The sequence below is a fragment of the Bubalus kerabau genome, chromosome 6, assembly GCF_029407905.1.
Source record: "Bubalus kerabau isolate K-KA32 ecotype Philippines breed swamp buffalo chromosome 6, PCC_UOA_SB_1v2, whole genome shotgun sequence".
Lineage (NCBI taxonomy): Eukaryota > Metazoa > Chordata > Mammalia > Artiodactyla > Bovidae > Bubalus > Bubalus kerabau.
The window spans coordinates 42,343,317-42,360,920 of NC_073629.1; the positions used below are offsets into that span (position 1 = coordinate 42,343,317).

Genomic DNA, 17,604 nt, shown 5'->3' on the forward strand with positions numbered 1-17,604 from the left:
CAGCTTAAATTTGCCAAAAGTACATGTTGGAGGCAGCAACTCTAATCCCAAATCCTTCTGATTTCAAAGACTGAGATTTCTTTCTCACACATGGTATCTTTTGTTGGGTACATAGTAACAGAGCCACAATGGGCTTCCCTTGTGGCTCAGCTGGTAAAGAATCCGTCTGCATTGCAGGAGACCTGGGTTCAATCCCTGGGTTGGGAAGATCCCCTGGAGAATGGAAAGGCTACCCACTCCCGTATTCTGGCCTGGAGAAGTCCATGGACTGTATAGCCTATGGGGTCGCAAAGAGTTGGACACAAATGAGCAACTTTCACTTTTACTTTAGTAACAAAGAAATGCCCAGAATACCTCAGTACGTTTAACTCAGTAAACAGAACCCATATTTATTTACTGAGTTAAACGTACTGAGGTATCCTGGGTATTTCTTTGTTACTAAAGTGAAAGTGAAAGTTGCTCATTTGTGTCCAACTCTTTGAGACCCCATAAGCTATACAGTCCATGGAATTCTCCAGGCCAGAATACGTGTACACCCGTGGCGGATGCATGTTGATGTATGGCAAAACCAATACAATATTGTAAAGTAAAAAAAATATTAATAAATTAAAAAAGCCAAAAACAACAAAAAAAGAACCCAATTGCTGTAGAAAGATGTCAGAGTCATTTTTGATTCTTCCCTGAACTTCAGTCATACACAATTACCACATCTTTACCTCTCTCACGGATTTCTCAAAACCACCTCTTTACATCACACTTTCACCACCCTAATCAAGAACACCATTCATCACCTCTCAGATGGAATACTACAAAGACCTCCGAAGCACTCCCCTTACCTGAAGTCATTCCCGCTCCACCACAATAGATATTTATACTCTTTTTGAAATGCAAATCTAATTATAGCACACCGTGTTTAAGTGATTTTCCTTTAAAATTAAATCTAAATAGCTGTTCATGGTTTGTTTCGATGACATGGATTCTGCCTCACTCTGCCTTTTCTCTCCAATTCTCATCATGTACTCACTCTAATCCTTTCAATTTCTCAATCTTGCATGCTTCTTCCCCTCCTGGACTCTGAATTTCCTCTCCACCTTACTTATCCAAATTCAAAGCTTGCTTTTTAATTTTAGACCAGATACCAACTTTTCTATGGAGACTTCTCTGATTGCTCCTTAACATGGCTGAATTCCCTTAGCATAGTCTCCCACATGCCCCCACCCCTCTTCCCCATGGCACCTCAGATATTTTACACAAAATGCCCATTTGCTTTTCTTTAATCTTTACTACGTTATGGAGTTATCCCTGCACTGAGAAGTCAGGGATCATCTGTGTCTTGTTTCAGTTGAATCTATATAGAATATGATAAAATATCTGAAACATAATAGGTAAAAATTAGTGTCTATAGGGTCTCTGAGAGCAAATACTATTTTTAAAATAAAAAGCTTTATGTTGCTTTCAAGAAATAAATCAGTGTACATCAACTGTAAAATAACTATCTTTTGGGGAAAAAAGACAACAAAAACACAACCTTTTTTTAGTCTTGGTTTTTGTTGCCATCTGTTCTTTTAAGAGCAATGCAGTATTTCATTCAGAATACCTGATATTTTGCTCTACTTACCACTTAAAGCAATAGACAGTAAAAATCTCAGTGAAAGGAAGAATTAACAGAAAAGTCAAACTGTGTGCCTGGGATTTAACTTGGAGATTTAATGGGAGATATTTATAAGAATACCTCCTCAAATTAAATTGAGAACTTCTCTGGTGGCTCAGACAGTAAAGCATCTGCCTACAACGTGGGAGATCCTGGTTTGAGCCCTGGGTCAGGAAGATTCCCTGGAGAAGAAAATGGCGATCCACTCCAGTACTCTTGCCTGGAAAATCCAATGGACAGTGGAGCCTGGTAGGCTACAGCCCATGGGGTCGAAAAGAGTCAGACACGACTAAGTGATTTCACTTTCACTTTCACATTTATTAAGGAGTCCTGTTCTTCCTAAGTGAAGAATAGCACTTTTCACTGTGAAGAATAGCACTTCCTAAGTCCTATTCTTCCTAAATGAAAGAGAAGAGTGAAAAACTTGGCTTAAAACTCAACATTCAGAAAACTAAGATCATGGCATTCGGTCCCATCACTTCATGGCAAATAGACAGGGAAACAATGGAAACAGTGAGAGATTTTATTTTGGTGGGGGCTCCAACATCACTGCAGATAGTAACTGCGGCCATGAAATTAAAAGATGTATCCTCCTTGGAAGAAAAGCTATGACCAACCTAGACAGTATATTAAAAAGCAGAGACATTACTTTGCCAACAAAGGTCCGTCTAGTCAAAGCTACAGTTTTTCCAGTAGTCATGTATGGATGTGAGAGTTGGACTACAAAGAAAGCTGAGAACTGAAGAATTGATGCTTTTGAACTGTGGTGTTGGAGAAGACTTTTAAGAGTCCCTTGGACTGCAAGGAGATCCAACCAGTTTATCCTAAAGGAAATCAGTCCTGAATATTCATTGGAAGGACTGATGCTGAAGCTGAAACTCCTATACTTGGGCTACCTGATGCAAAGAACTGACTCACTGGAAAAGACCCTGATGCTAGGAAATTTGAAGGCGGGAGGACAGAGGATGAGATGGTTGGATGGCATCACTGACTCAATGGACATGAGTTTGAGTAAACTCTGGGAATTGGTGATGGATAGGGAAGCCCGGCATGATGCAGTCCATGGGTTTGCAAACAGTCGGACTTGAATGAGTGACTGAACTGAACTGATTCTTCCTAAAATTCAAAATTACAATATAGAATGCTACTTCTATAGTGTCCATGAACTTGATGATTCATTCTTCTGGAACCCTGAAGTCCTAGTGATTTTAGGACATTTTGGGAGTACTTTATATATTTTGTTCTACCATAAATTGTTTATTATTTATCTTCCTTTTCTATGTCCTACATTTTTCTAGATTACAACTAAATTATAAGCCTTTTAACAATATAAAACCTGTGTTTTTCAGAGGCAAGCGTGAATTGCCAAATTACTGGTTTTCAGGATACAATTCTGCTCCATTTAGTTTGGATATTAAATAGGTTTCTCCTTAAAGATGCATGCATAATATAAGCTTAAGCTCAGAAAAAGTTCACGCAGTTTTTAAAATAATTTAAGAGTAAAATTCTGTTAATTTTGGATAGTGGAGGTATTTAGACACATGTTATTCTTGATCCCATTTACCAGACATGCACTGAAAACTCATTCTAAGCCATGCAATACAGCATCTATATGTCCATTCTTATCCCCCAACTTTCCTTCAGCAGTGCAGTCGGTGAGATTAGACATGTAAATAAAAGGTTATGCTATGCTAAGTCACTTCAGTCGTGTCCGACTCTGTGCAACCCCATAGACAGCAGCCCACCAGGCTCCCCCGTCCCTGGGATTCTCCAGGCAAGAACACAGGAGTGGGTTGCCATTTCTTTCTCCAATGCATGCAAGTGAAAAGTGAAAGTGAAGTTGCTCAGTCGTGTCCGACTCTTAGCGACCCCATGGATTGCAGCCTAACAGGCTCCTCCATCCATGGGATTTTCTAAGCAAGAGTACTTGAGTGGGGTGCCATTGCCTTCTCCAATAAAAGGTTAAATAATATAAATATAAACAGATTTTACTATACAATATATGATGGAGACAAACCTAAGCAGCTTTAATAAACAGACTTCAAAGATCAAATCATATCTACTTTTTGCTACATGAGTTCTCCAACAGCCTTAAGTGAAAAGAAATAACATTCAGTCATAAACATATTTGCCACTCCATTTATTTATATAGTCATGGCCTTAGGATTCAAAGCCTGAGCTACTAGTCCAGGATATTACAAAGTACAATTATATATTAAAGAAATAAACAAAAAGACAGATGGTTTTTATGCTTCATTGATCCAAACAACTGATCTTCCTGTGGAATCCCAAATGATATCTTTTCCCGAACTACTTACTGATAAATATGGATTGAAACTAATCATAAAAGACTTAATGTCTCAAAATCCTCAGAGTATTAAAATGGTTGCTTTTTTCAACTACCCATTCAGTATATTTTCTGAACATACAAAACCATGCATATGTAGAACAGTATAAAATGTTAATATTTTCATGTGTCTCACAGCAGACAGAAGAGCACAGCAGGAGAAAATCAATGAAGCAAGACTTCTAACTTCCTTCTATGCCAATCATTTTTGCAGGAACATTTATCTTTCAGGCATTTTGGGAAATTATCCTTTCTGTCTGGCTTCCTTTGTCCTCATAGGAAGTGAGGGAAAAGTCGGAAAAATAATGTTTATTTGAGCAAAAGCCAGTTTGAGGGAACCAAGAAACAGAAATGACTTTTATTTTTTATTTTACTTTGTAACTTCTGTGCTCAGTTAGAATGAGAATACCTGTGTTTACTTAATACTACCACAAATTATAACTAAAAAAGCGGCCAGTTTTTATAAATTCCTGAAATTTTAATATATTAATTTCACTTGACAAGATGAACTTTAGGAAGCTAATAACTATTTATAAGAGAAGCTTCTATCCATTCCATGTCCCCTTAGTTAGAGTAACAAAATGTTAAGCTTCAGAACTTTCAGAGATGAGAAAACTCCATCCTGGAAAATAACTACATTATCCAATATTATATGATGATTTAATATTATGACTCAGAAACCAGATCTCCTATCACTCACCTCAGGATTCTAACCTGGATGAAATACACTGCACAAAGAACATTTCCTGAGAAATTGTGGAAGAACAGAGAGACAAACAACAACAAAACCATAAAAAGATAGTTCAGTGTTCAGTTCAGTAACTCAGTCGTGTCTGACTCTTTGTGACCCCACGAAGTGCAGCATGCCAGGCCTCCCTCTCCATCACCAACTCCCAGAGTCCACCCAAAACCATATCCATTGAGTCCGTGATGCCATCCAGCCCTTTCATCTTCTGTCATCCCATTCTCCTGCCCACAATCTTTCCCAGCATCAGGGTCTTTTCAAATGAGTCAGCTCTTCGCATCAGGTGGCCAAAGTATTGGAGTTTTAGCTTCATCATCAGTCCTTCCAATGAACACACAGGCCTGATCTCCTTTAGGATGGACTGGCTGGATCTCCATACTATCCAAGGGACTCTCAAGAGTCTTCTCCAACACCACAGTTCAAAAGCATCAATTCTTCTGCGCTCAGCTTTCTTTATAGTCCAATTCGCACATCCATACATGATCACTGGAAAAACCATAGCCTTGACTAGATGGACCTTTGTTGGCAAAGTAGTGTCTCTGATTTTTAATATGCTGTCTAGATTGGTCATAACTTTCCCTCCAAGGAGTAAGTGTCTTTTAATTTCATGGCTGCAATCACCATCTATCATCTGCTTATGAAATTCATTTTTTCCATTTGTATTATCAGTTTCTCCCTCTCTACTAGATTATTTATAAAGGCAAACAAATCTTTATTAAGCAACAAGAGTAACATTAGTACAAGATGTTAGAGTAACTAAATTTTCCCATAACCTCATATTTCTCCACCCTCTTTTCTCTGCTTCTTAGTTAAAATAATCTTTTATAGCTCCTGCTTTAGTTTACAGTCTTTACAAAACCAACTCTAACTCAGCTTCTGATCTCAACATTCTCTTCATTTGATTTTTCTAATCATGAATGACTTCTCGCTGCCAAATTCCATGATCATTTCTTTGATTATTTCTGAACAATCTCTGTATTCCCCTGAGGTCAGTACTTCATCCTTCCTAAAACATGTTCTTTAGGATTTCTTAACACTACACTATTTTCCCTATTCCATTCATAGTTTCTTATTGGGCTCCTTCACTGGGTGCTATAAATACTGTGATGTCCCAGAATTCTGTTCTATATGCTTTCCTCTTCTTTGTGTGTGCCCTCTCTTCAAGGCTCTGGCTTTCACTAATATCGATGTGCTGAAGACTCTGAAAACTGTCTCAGAAGGGTGTCCACTATCTAGATTTGTATACTGTCATCTCTATCTCTCTACGAGTAAGGATAATAGTCATGAAACAACATAAAATAATTCATACAGAATTCTCGAGTTTTGTTTCCAAACCCATTCCTTCCTGAGCATTTAATCTGAGTAAATGACCCTATAATCTGACCATCTGAACAAGCCAATATTTCAATTATTTTTCAATTTGAGATTTTCTTTCTCTTTCTACTTCCCGATCTAACATCTAATCCAAAGCCTGGTCCCATTGACTTTATCCAAGAAAGAAAAAAATATTTATAACCCAAATACATCTACTTTTCTCCATCTTCATTCAGTTCAGTTGCTCAGTCATGTCAGACTTCTTGTGACCCAATGGACTGCAGCACGCCAGGCCTCCCTGTCCATGACCAACATCCAGAGTTTACTCAAACTCATGTCCATTGAGTCAGTGATGCCATCCAACCATTTCATCCTCTGTTATCCCCTTCTCCTCCCTCCTTCAAGCTTTCCCAGCATTAGGGTCTTTTCCAATGAGTCAGTTCCTCATATCAGGTGGCCCAAATATTGGAGTTTCAACTTCAACATCAGTCCTTCCAATGAATATTCAGGACTGATTTCCTTTAGGATGGACTAGTTGGATCTCCTTGCTATCCAAGGGACTCTTGAGAATCTTCTCCAACACCACAGTTCAAAAACATCAATTTTTCCATGCTCAGCTTTCTTTATACTCCAACTTTCACATCCATACACGACTACTGGAAAAACCAGAGCTTTGACTAGATGGACCTTTGTTGGCAAAGTAATGTCTCTGTTTTTTAATAAACTGTCTAGGTTGGTTATAACTTTTCTTCCAAGGAGTAAGCATCTTTTAATTTCATGGCTTCAGTCACCATCTGCAGTCATTTTGGAGCCCAAAAATAAAGTCTGTCACTGTTTCCATTGTTTCCCCAGCTATTTGCCATGAAGTGATGGGACCAGATGCCATGATCTTAGTTTTCTGAGTGTTAAGTTTTAAGCCAACTTTTTCACTCTCCTCTTTCACTTTCATCAAGAGGCTCTTTAGTTCTTCACTTTCTGCCATAAGAATGGTGTCATCTGCATATCTGAGGTTATTGATATTTCTCCCGACAATCTTGGTTCCAGCTTGTGCTTCATCCAGTCTTCATTACCACTTTCATTATCTCTCAATGTGATAACATAGCCCAATGTGATAACATTCAATGGGTCTCTTTGCCTATATCTCCTCTACAATTAATTTTCCACGTATGGCTAGAGTGATCTTTTTTAAATACAACTCACATTTTATCACTTTCCCATTTTGTTAAAATCCTCCAATAGCTTTCCATTAACCTAGAATAAAATTCAAATACTGTGATTTTGCAAAGCTTTATTCTATTCACCTCTACAACCTCACCATCTACTTTTCCAAGTTTTCTCCAGATACACTGGCTTTCTTCATTTTTAATTCAGTTTTCCTTTTAACTCTCAAGCATGTTCAAATTCAGTTCCTTTGCAAGAACAATAATAATAGCTAAGATTTACTGACCTATAACAATGGCTAACATTTATTAGACAATTAACTGTGTATAAAACACTAATCAAAACACTTGGCATATATTTTTATATAATCCTCCCAATAACTGTTTGAGTTAGGTATTATTACTGCTGTTACCCACCAGACACTGAGAAGTTACCAACTGTTCAAGACCCCCAGGGAGTGAGTGATAAAATCAGGATTCAAATCCAGGCAGATTTCTTAAACCATGCCTCCAGTTACTTTAGAATCCTGCCTTCCTCTAGCTGATTCACGATCTAAACATCTCTCTCTTCAAGGATCCATAGCTTCCTCCTTGTCAATTAGATCCCAAATTAAACACCACCTTCTTTGAAAGGTATTCCCTACCCACCCATCTAAAGCAGTTCCCCTGTCCCTCTTTATCAAATTACTTAAATATACACTAAATTTATTCTTATCTGATCTATTAGCTAGGTTGCTTATTTTTCACTTATTTTCTCACTATTCCCATCAAAATGTAAGCTTCACCAGAACAGAGGTGTTATGTCTTTCACATCACTGTCTTTCTCATCATTCTCAGTTCAGTTCAGTGGCTCATCCGGGTCCAACTCTTTGTGACCCCATGGACGGCAGCACACCAGGCTTCCCTTTCCATCACCAATTCCCAGAGCTTACTCAAACTCCTGTCCATTGTGAAGGTGATGCCATCCAACCATCTCATCCTCTGTCATCCCCTTGTCCTCCGGCCTTCAATCTTTCCCAGCATCAGGGTGTTTTCTAGTGAGTCAGTTCTTTGTATCAGGTGGCCAGAGTATTGGAGTTTCAGCTCCAGCATCAGTTCTTCCAATAAATATTTAGGACTGATTTCCTTTATGATGGACTGGTTGGATCCCCTTGCAGTCCAAGGGACTTTCAAGAGTCTTCTCCAACACCACAGTTCAAAAGCATCAATTGTTCCATGCTCATCTTTCTTTATAGTCCAACTCTCCTGTCCATACATAACTACTGGAAAAACCATAGCCTTGACTAGACTGACCTTTGTTGGCAAAGTCATGTCTCTGCTTTTTAATATGCTGTTTAGGTTGGTCTGAAAAGCAGAGACATTACTTTGCCAACAAAGGTCCGTCTAGTCAGAGCTATGGTTTTTCCAGTGGTCATGTATGGATGTGAGATTTGAACTGTGAAGAAAGCTGAGTGCCGAAGAACTGATGCTTTTGAACTGTGGTGTTGGAGAAGACTCTTGAGAGTCCCTTGGGCTGCAAGGAGATCCAACCAGTCCATTCTGAAGGAGATCAGCCCTGGGATTTCTTTGGAGGGAGTGATGCTAAAGCTGAAACTGCAGTACTTTGGCCACCTCATGCGAAGAGTTGACTCATTGGAAAAGACTCTGATGCTGGGAGGGATTGGGGGCAGGAGGAGAAGGGGATGACAGAGGATGAGATGGCTTGGATGGCATCACTGACTCGATGGACATGAGTCTGAGTGAACTCTGGGAGTTGGTGATGGACAGGGAGGCCTGGCGTGCTGCGATTCATGGGGTCGCAAAGAGTCAGACATGACTGAGCGACTGAACTGAACTGAAATTTTCTTCCAAGGAATAAGCGTCTTTTAATTTCATGGATGCTGTCACCATCTGCAGTGATTTTTGAGCCCTCCAAAATAAAGTCTGTCACTGTTTCCACTGTTTCCCCATCTATTTGCCATGGAGTGATGGGACCAGATGCCATGATCTTAGTTTTATGAATGTTGAGTTTTAAGCCAACTTTTTCACTCTCTTCTTTCACTTTCAAGAGGCTCTTTAGTTCTTCTTCACTTTCTGCAATAAGTATGGTGTCATCTGCATATCTGAGGTTATTGATATTTCTCCCAGCAAGGCAATCTTGATTCCAGCTTGTGATTCATCCAGCCCAGCATTTCACATGATGTACTCTGCATATAAGTCAAATAAGCAGGGTGACAATATACAGCCTTGATGTATACTTTTCCCAATTTGGAACCAGTCTGTTGTTTCATGTCTAGTTCTAACTGTTGCTTCTTGACCTGCATACAGATTTCTCAGGAGGCAGTAAGGAGCTCTGGTATTCCCATCTCTTGAAGAATTTTCCATAGGTTTTTGTGATCTACATAGTCAAAGGTTTGGCATCTGGAACTCTCTTGCTTTTTCAACGATCCAACGGATGTTGGCAATTTGATCTCTGGTTCCTCTGCTTTTTCTAAATCCAGCTTGAAATTCTGGAAGTTCATGGTTTACATACTGCTGAAGTCTGGCTTGGAGAATTTTGAGCATTACTTTGCTAGCCTGTGAAAGGAGTGCAATAGTGTGGTTGTTTGAGCATTCTTTATCATTGTCTTTCTTTGGGACTGGGATTAAAATACCTTTTCCAGTCCTGTAGCCACTGCTGAATTTTCCAGATTTGCTGGCATATGAGTGCAGCACTTTCACAGCATCATCTTTTAGGATTTGGAATAGCTCAACTGGAATTCCATCACCTCCACTAGCTTTGTTCAACAAAACAAAAGTGAATTCTTCACTTCAAGTGTACTTTTTATATTAATATTACAACAACTGGTTTACTGAAAGGCTGTCACTTTGGGATTAAAACTTGTGGTGGGCTGAGCTCAAATTCCGAATGGTACCAGAAAGACAAAGACCAGAGTACCAGAAAGATATACAGAGAAAAATCAAAGTACACAAAACACAAAGTTCTTTAGGATTTATAGGATCTTCCCTGGCCAGATTAGATACAAAACATTTTTATTTGAAACCAGAGCTAACACAGATTTACAGGCATATTTTGAAAATGCTTTTCATCTAACTTATAAACCTATTCACTGAAATCTCCCAGAGTTAAATGTTTGTAAATTTTTATTGATTTACTAGATAATAGACATAAGTTACTTCCACACAGATAAGACCACTACCCTTATCAAGTGTTGTTAGACATAATAACTCCATGTTGTTAGACAAATATAACTCCATTAAACTTATCCTTTCAAGGCTCTCACCTTCATTTTTTACAGAAAACAAAACATGGAAGATTAGTTGAATCTGCTTGTTTCTATGTTTGACCATTCATGGGTATGTTCTGAAGAAGGGTACAGTTAAATATGGCTTAAAACGAGATAAATTTCTAGTATCTAAGAAGGCTGTGTTAATGAAAGAAGTGTTATTATATAGTTCAGTACCCAGGGCTGAATTTCTATAAATTTTATTTATCATCAACAGATATTTAGGGCACTCAATGCTATATATTTTTTTTTCTCCAAATAGTTTTGGTCTGAAATAAACTCTACTTAACTTTCCTTGCCAGTGGAATTCAAAAAAGGAAAAGAAGAGGAACAGAAAGGATAGCATGTAAACAATCATATTTTGAGAAGCTAGAACCTATGAACCTATTTTGTCTTCCTGTTCACCTTATACCCTCATTATCTAGCACAGTCCTGGTACATAGTATATTCTCAGTAAATGGTGTTTAAAAATACTTATTTCACATTTAAATCATAACTATTTATTTCACCCTCTATCATACTTCAGAGAAAAATCCTACTGCTGCAAGAGGAAAGCAAAGTCATTTTTAGTTGAGGTTTAGAAGCTTTTAACCTCTGGTGTAATTTCTTTCTTAATTCCTGGTCTAAACAATATAAGGCTTAGCAGTATCTCTTTGCCATTTAGATACAATGCTGGGGTAGAGCCAAACGCTTCAGAAGCCAAGATACGCCAAACCACTAAAGTGTTATCAGTTTCTAGAAATGTTGATTCATAAGATTCATGGTGAGAATCTTAGTCCCAAAAAGCATTAAGCCCAGAAAACAACTTAACATCTAAAGTATGCATATGACTGAAGGAAATATGAGCTTTACATCTTCTTGCTTTGTCCAAGCTATATTTCAGTCTTCAGGCACTGGAGGCCCCCTATGGCAACCAGGTCAATTTTGCTGAGAAGACAGGTTAAAAACCCCAGTTTGAAGTTTAACTTTATGGTCATCTAAAATGTTATATTAAACTTTGTAACTACAAAATCTCTATCCACTTTCAGTATCAAAACAGTCTGACATCATCATAATTTATTATTGATTGTGTTACCATTTGGTCATTTCCTCTGGGTATAAAGTTTTGTGGGGGTGAACATTATCTTACATTTATGTTTCTTATTTGGTACATTATATTGATCTATCTCCAGAACTAATTTAAACTGGCATCTGAGATTCTTTGTATCTTCTTTTTTAATGATCATGTAATGTTATTCACCTTTGAAAGATATTTTTTAAGACATTTTAATCTAATTATTCCTTCTATAGAGAATAGATATTCAATAGCCACATATTCTTCCAAGGTCATAATCACTTACTATTCTGAAACAATAAACAATTCTACTGGAATCACATGATCAGTACCTTTTAGTACAGCTCCTGCAAATGTTTAACCAATGTTATCACTTACTAGCTTATCTTAACACCTATATGAAGTGACTAATGAATGTTAAAATTCATAATATGGATTCTACCTTTTTAAGATAAAAAAAACTGGAGAGAGAGAGAGATTGCATTATTAATTGTAAAACAGAGCAAGAAGTTTAGAGAATACAATTTCAATCTAGTGCTTACAGTACTGAAATCAAATTAAAATGCACAGGATTCACAGCTTCCAATTCTGGAGACTATTTGCATCTTCAATTTCCAACTACCCCCTAGACCTGCAAAGAAGCATGGCAAATAAAAATCTGGGGATGATTTTTCAATAGGCAGTATATAAATGTGACTTTTGCTTTTTAATGTCCACTTTTAAGTTTTTGCAACTATATTAACTTTTTAAATTATAATTCAATATTGTATGTGTATGGCTAGAATGAAAAGCAACAGTCATCTCCTCTGCACCCACTGGCACTAACAGGTTAGAGGAAGAATTTCTAAATGGCAACCACCTGCATTGGCTTCAGCAAGGTGGCCTGAGATTGCAAAATTGCTCCCACTGGTGTCTCAGTCCACAGGTAGTATTCCAATTGCTTTACACATCTCCAGAAGATGCTTACAGATCAGGAAGTGGATCCTCTTCACCTATGGTCCATGAACTTTTTAATCTGGTACTTTGTTTTTCTCTAGTCAAGAGGCCCACCTCTGCCTCTTCTACCCATCTCAATGCTGTCCTTTTATCCTTTGTTGTGGAGCCTCTGTTCATTCAGCTTTCAGATCCCTTTCCAAGGGAATAATACTCCATTGGAACTATCCCATATGTAGTTGCAGATTTGCTGTATCCATGGAAGAAGGTGAGTTCAGGATCTTCCTGCATTGCCATTTTAAGTGCTCTTAGATGCTGAGTCCCTTACTTTTCTTCAAAGCAGAGCAGCTCCATCCTCAGCTCTTATTTGCTTTGCATAGACATGATTGCATCTCATTTAATCCTACACCTTTAATTAATTACCATTCTCCATCACTTTCTGCCTTCTAGAAATTTGTTAAAAATTTCTTCTCCTCTCAAGGCGTTTGTACCATTCTCTTTGCTTTGACCCCACACCCCCACATTTTACTTCTTTACCATCATTTTGATGAGATCTTGCAAAATAAAGGCAATAAAAGCTCTATCATCTATGTCAGTTACTTTTCATATTTCACCTACATTTGATATTTATATTTTGTTCAATGAAATAATTTATTGTTCACACCTAAGGAGGAAGCCACATATTTTACTTGTGGTGTTTTCTTAGTAAAAGGGATGTCTTTCTATCTCAATGTACATATACTTTAAATTTTCATGCACTTTTATCATCTGTACATTTACAAATATTGATGTAAGCCACCATTAAACATTATATAGCTTTCACTTACTGAGTGCATTCAGAGAATACATTCAACTTATACTCTTTCAGGATACATTTGGGGCTTACCACATGGTGCCATGGTAAAGAATCTGCCTCCAATGCAGGAGACCTGGGTTCATTCCCTTGGTCAGGAAGATCCCCTGGAGTAGGAGATGACAACCCTCTCCAGTATTCTTGACTGGAAAATGTCATGGACAGAGGAGCCTGGCCAGCAAGAGCCCATGGGGTTGCAAAGAGTCAGACACGACTAAGTACAACACAACCCAGGATATATTTACCTTTTTCTAGTTCAAACTGATACGTTTTACTCACATACTGTTCATGAGTTTATACCAACTTGAGCTAGTAGGTTTAACCAATCATCTTGCTATTCAATATAGATAATGCCACTCGACTTCTGATTGGCTCAGTTTATCCAGTCTTGGGAAATTATAAAGTAACTCATTTATATAAAATGTACAAAGATGCTATCACATCTAATTTTCTCAAAAAAAAAAAAAAAGAAGAAGAAGAAATATCTTCAGCTTAGACTTTACCAAAGGCTGGAGATTACTTACTGTGTAGTTAGCAATGAAGTAATAGAACAAAATATAATGTTATCATTTATCATCTTTTTAGCTGCATGCTTAGTATTCTGCCAGTTATAAATTATTCTTATGATTAACATACATAGAGAAAAATTATCCAAGATAAGCCCTAAGCTACAATAGTTTTGCCCTTTATTTGCTTTGGGGATCTGTTCTTTTCTTTCCAAACACACAGGAACCAAAAGGTACTAAGGAGAATCTATCAATTCTAAGGACAAGCAGAGGTGGATAAGCAGCATGGGCCATATAGAACAATTTTTAAGTGGAAAAAAAGAAAGGAAAAAGTTGTATAAATGAATAGGAAATATTTCTTTGTTTAGACCAAAGTCAACATTGATAGACACTCAGAATGTGTATGATAAATTACTTTTAAATTTTGGTAAAAAAAAATTCACAAAATGCCTGGGTTCCTTTTTCGTTTAGACTTTGGCACTTATGATGTCTAAGCTCTTCATAAGATTTTATTCATAACTAGAGCTTGACTTTTGAGGGATTTTTTTTTTTCCCTTGTACTAAAGCGTAGGGCTGCTCTACCAGACCTAATGGCATTTTACCCTTTAAAACTTTACCTCATTCAGGCAGACTGTGATTACAGTGTCATTATTACATTCTATAAAAATAACTTTCACAGGAGCTGCTCATTTACCAGTAGAAACTGAAAATCAGCTTATAGAATTCTTTCTGGCTTATAAAAGTAGTCCAAAGTCTCAAAGCATGAAGAGAGAGGGTGAGGTGAGGGGAAGCTGAGCTGAAGATCAGGTAAACAGGTCCATGGATAGTTTAACTTCTCTGACTACTTAGAAACAGCAGCTGAATTGGTAAAATGACTTTCTTCCTTTATTTCTGTCCAGATTATAGAAATAATTTCTCATTTTAAAACTCCACACTTTGGATTTACAGCACTGAAAAAAGCCACTACTTGTGATTCAAATTATAGTTAAATCTTAGCACCCAACATGAATGATCATTTATTTAGAATAAATGATATTAATTCTCTTTGTTTTGTTTTAGGATTCGTTTCTTTGCTGTTGGTGTAAATATGTGTGTTGGAATCATTGGCCATTTTCACCCACATGTTTATATTACTCTATTTTCAGCCTGTGGCAGACTGATGAAAATCACAGGCCCAACTACAGTCAAGACATCTGGAACCCGATTTGGTGCTTGGATGACAGATCCTTTAGCATCTGAGAAAAATAACAGAGTATGTTGCTTCCTCAAATACCTTTGCTTAGAATTATGTTTTATTAAATTTTATGTCTACGACACTATTCACTTATTTTCAAGGACATCAATTTCTACTTGAAAAGTACTATACTTACTGTTTGCAAATATTTTCAGTTTGATAATATTAACATATCTACAGATATATGTCAAACTTACTTTAGTAAAATGTTCTATCCTATAATTTATCAGTATAGTGAGCCTAATTTTTATTGGTTTTAAACCTGTTTTATGCTTTTAAAGGGCTAATTATAAGTGGACAAAATTCTCCATATACTCCTATAATTTGCTCCTTAGTGTAAAAAAAAAAAAAAAAAAAACACTAAATAAGTAAAAATCTAAAGAGTTAACCAATTCACTAAACAAGCCATATATTCTTAGAATCTAGGGGTAATTTTAAAGAAAACATTGCTGAAACTTTAAGGGTATTTGGCAATATCCATATTAAGAAAATCAATATATTAGAAACATACCATGGCTCTATTAATGTCCTATTACTGAACTCAGTATACATTAGGATTCTCAAGAGTTATATCCAAACAAGTTATATCCAATTAAGTTTAGTAACTTAATTAGTAAAATTATTTCATTAAAAGGTGGTTGTACCTATAGGATGATCCAATGAACAATTATTACTAGAAGGTTCTGTGGTGCCCATAAAGGGAAAATAAGTTGAATGTACAAAAGTAGACCATACATTTTTTAGAGCAAGGGGTGGAATAAATAAATTTTCCAAATGTGATGATTTTTGCAATTATCACTAATCAAGTTGATCAGGTAAATGAACAAAATGATATGTTTTGCATTGATATATGGTTCACTCAGTGATAAGCACCAAATGATCAAAAATTTTAAAACAATAAAAAGAGAAAGGACAAAAAACAAATCAATTTCAAGGCAGTACATTGTTCCTTTCCATGTAGGCCATGCCACTGTTCTTTGTCAAAGTCTGCAGCACTATCACACTGCAGCAGGTAAGTGGAAAGAGAACATTCCAGAGTCTGAGAATGACAATAGTAATATGTCCTGATTCTTAGTGTCTTTATTTTGGAATTCTCAAAAACGTATATAATTTATTCCATTTTCCCCCTTTTTTCCAGGTTTGGTACATGGACAGTTATACCAACAATAAAATTGTCCGTGAGTACAAATCAATTGCTGACTTTGTCAGTGGGGCTGAATCAAGAACATACAACCTCCCTTTCAAATGGGCAGGAACTAACCATGTTGTCTACAATGGCTCACTCTATTTTAACAAGTATCAGAGTAACATCATCATCAAATACAGCTTTGATTTGGGGAGAGTGCTTGCCCAACGAAGCCTGGAATATGCTGGTTTTCACAACGTTTATCCTTACACATGGGGTGGGTTCTCTGACATCGACTTAATGGCTGATGAAATCGGGCTGTGGGCTGTGTATGCAACTAACCAGAATGCAGGCAATATTGTCATCAGCCAACTTAACCAAGACACACTGGAGGTGATGAAGAGCTGGAACACTGGCTATCCCAAGAGAAGTGCAGGGGAATCCTTCATGATCTGTGGGACACTGTATGTCACCAACTCCCACTTAACTGGAGCCAAGGTGTATTATTCCTATTCCACCAAAACCTCCACATATGAGTACACGGACATTCCCTTTCATAACCAATACTTTCACATTTCCATGCTTGACTACAATGCAAGAGATAGAGCTCTGTATGCCTGGAACAATGGTCACCAGGTCCTGTTCAATGTCACCCTTTTCCACATCATTAAGACTGAGGATGACACATAAGCAAATGTAATTTGTTGCCATCAATCTGAACAGTGTCATTTGTGATCAACTCTATAGGATCCCTTCTGTTTTCTCTTTATTATAACTTTCATCATTTCTCCAAAGCATTTTTTTATTATAAAGTTGGTGTTTCAAAAAACATCTGAACTTGTATAAATTAACCTGTTGGAAACACATCTTAACTTCTTAATTTACAAGGCCTATCATGTCCTTGTCATGAAAAGCACTAAAAGAGCTTAAGTGGCTAAAGTCATACTTTTACAAAAGATTAATGATCTGCCTTATATTAGAGTCAGAGATTAATGGTGGCTTAAATGCATGAATGTCTTTTTTTTTTTTTTTTAATCTGTCATTTTTTACTGTTTTGCTCCACATCAGAAAATATTTTGGTAGGAATTAGGGGAAAAAACACTTTCCCCTCTTTATTTCTAAAACAGATTTAAAGATCTTATTTATATGAGAAAATAATATTAATCATTTTGCTGTTATACGATTCTCTGATGCGGTGCTGTACAGTCATTTTTAAATCTCTTGCTAACACTTTATTGGCAATACGTATTTCTACCATTGTAACCACCATTGTGCAATTGTATCTCTTCACTTCTGTGAAAGTAAGTAATATTTTTTATAAAATACACTGAAGTTTAATCTCAGTAATCATTATGGGTCACTTTTCGAGAGTGGTCAAGAAAGAAGTATCTTCTCAACCTACTCCTTTACATAAG

At 36.9% G+C, this 17,604-nt stretch overlaps 1 protein-coding gene across 3 annotated transcripts in view; it reads left to right on the forward strand.

Moving 5' to 3' along the window:
- Nucleotides 1-17,148, forward strand: part of OLFM3 (olfactomedin 3) — a 61,469-nt gene extending 44,321 nt beyond the window's left edge. For all 3 annotated transcript variants that reach the window (XM_055586891.1, XM_055586890.1, XM_055586892.1), the window contains 2 exons: nucleotides 14,975-15,081; nucleotides 16,202-17,148. In XM_055586891.1, coding sequence (XP_055442866.1) covers nucleotides 14,975-15,081; nucleotides 16,202-16,879 — 785 coding nt within the window. In that variant the 3' untranslated portion in view covers nucleotides 16,880-17,148. The remainder of the gene's footprint in view (nucleotides 1-14,974; nucleotides 15,082-16,201) is intronic.
- Nucleotides 17,149-17,604: the final 456 nt, after the last annotated feature.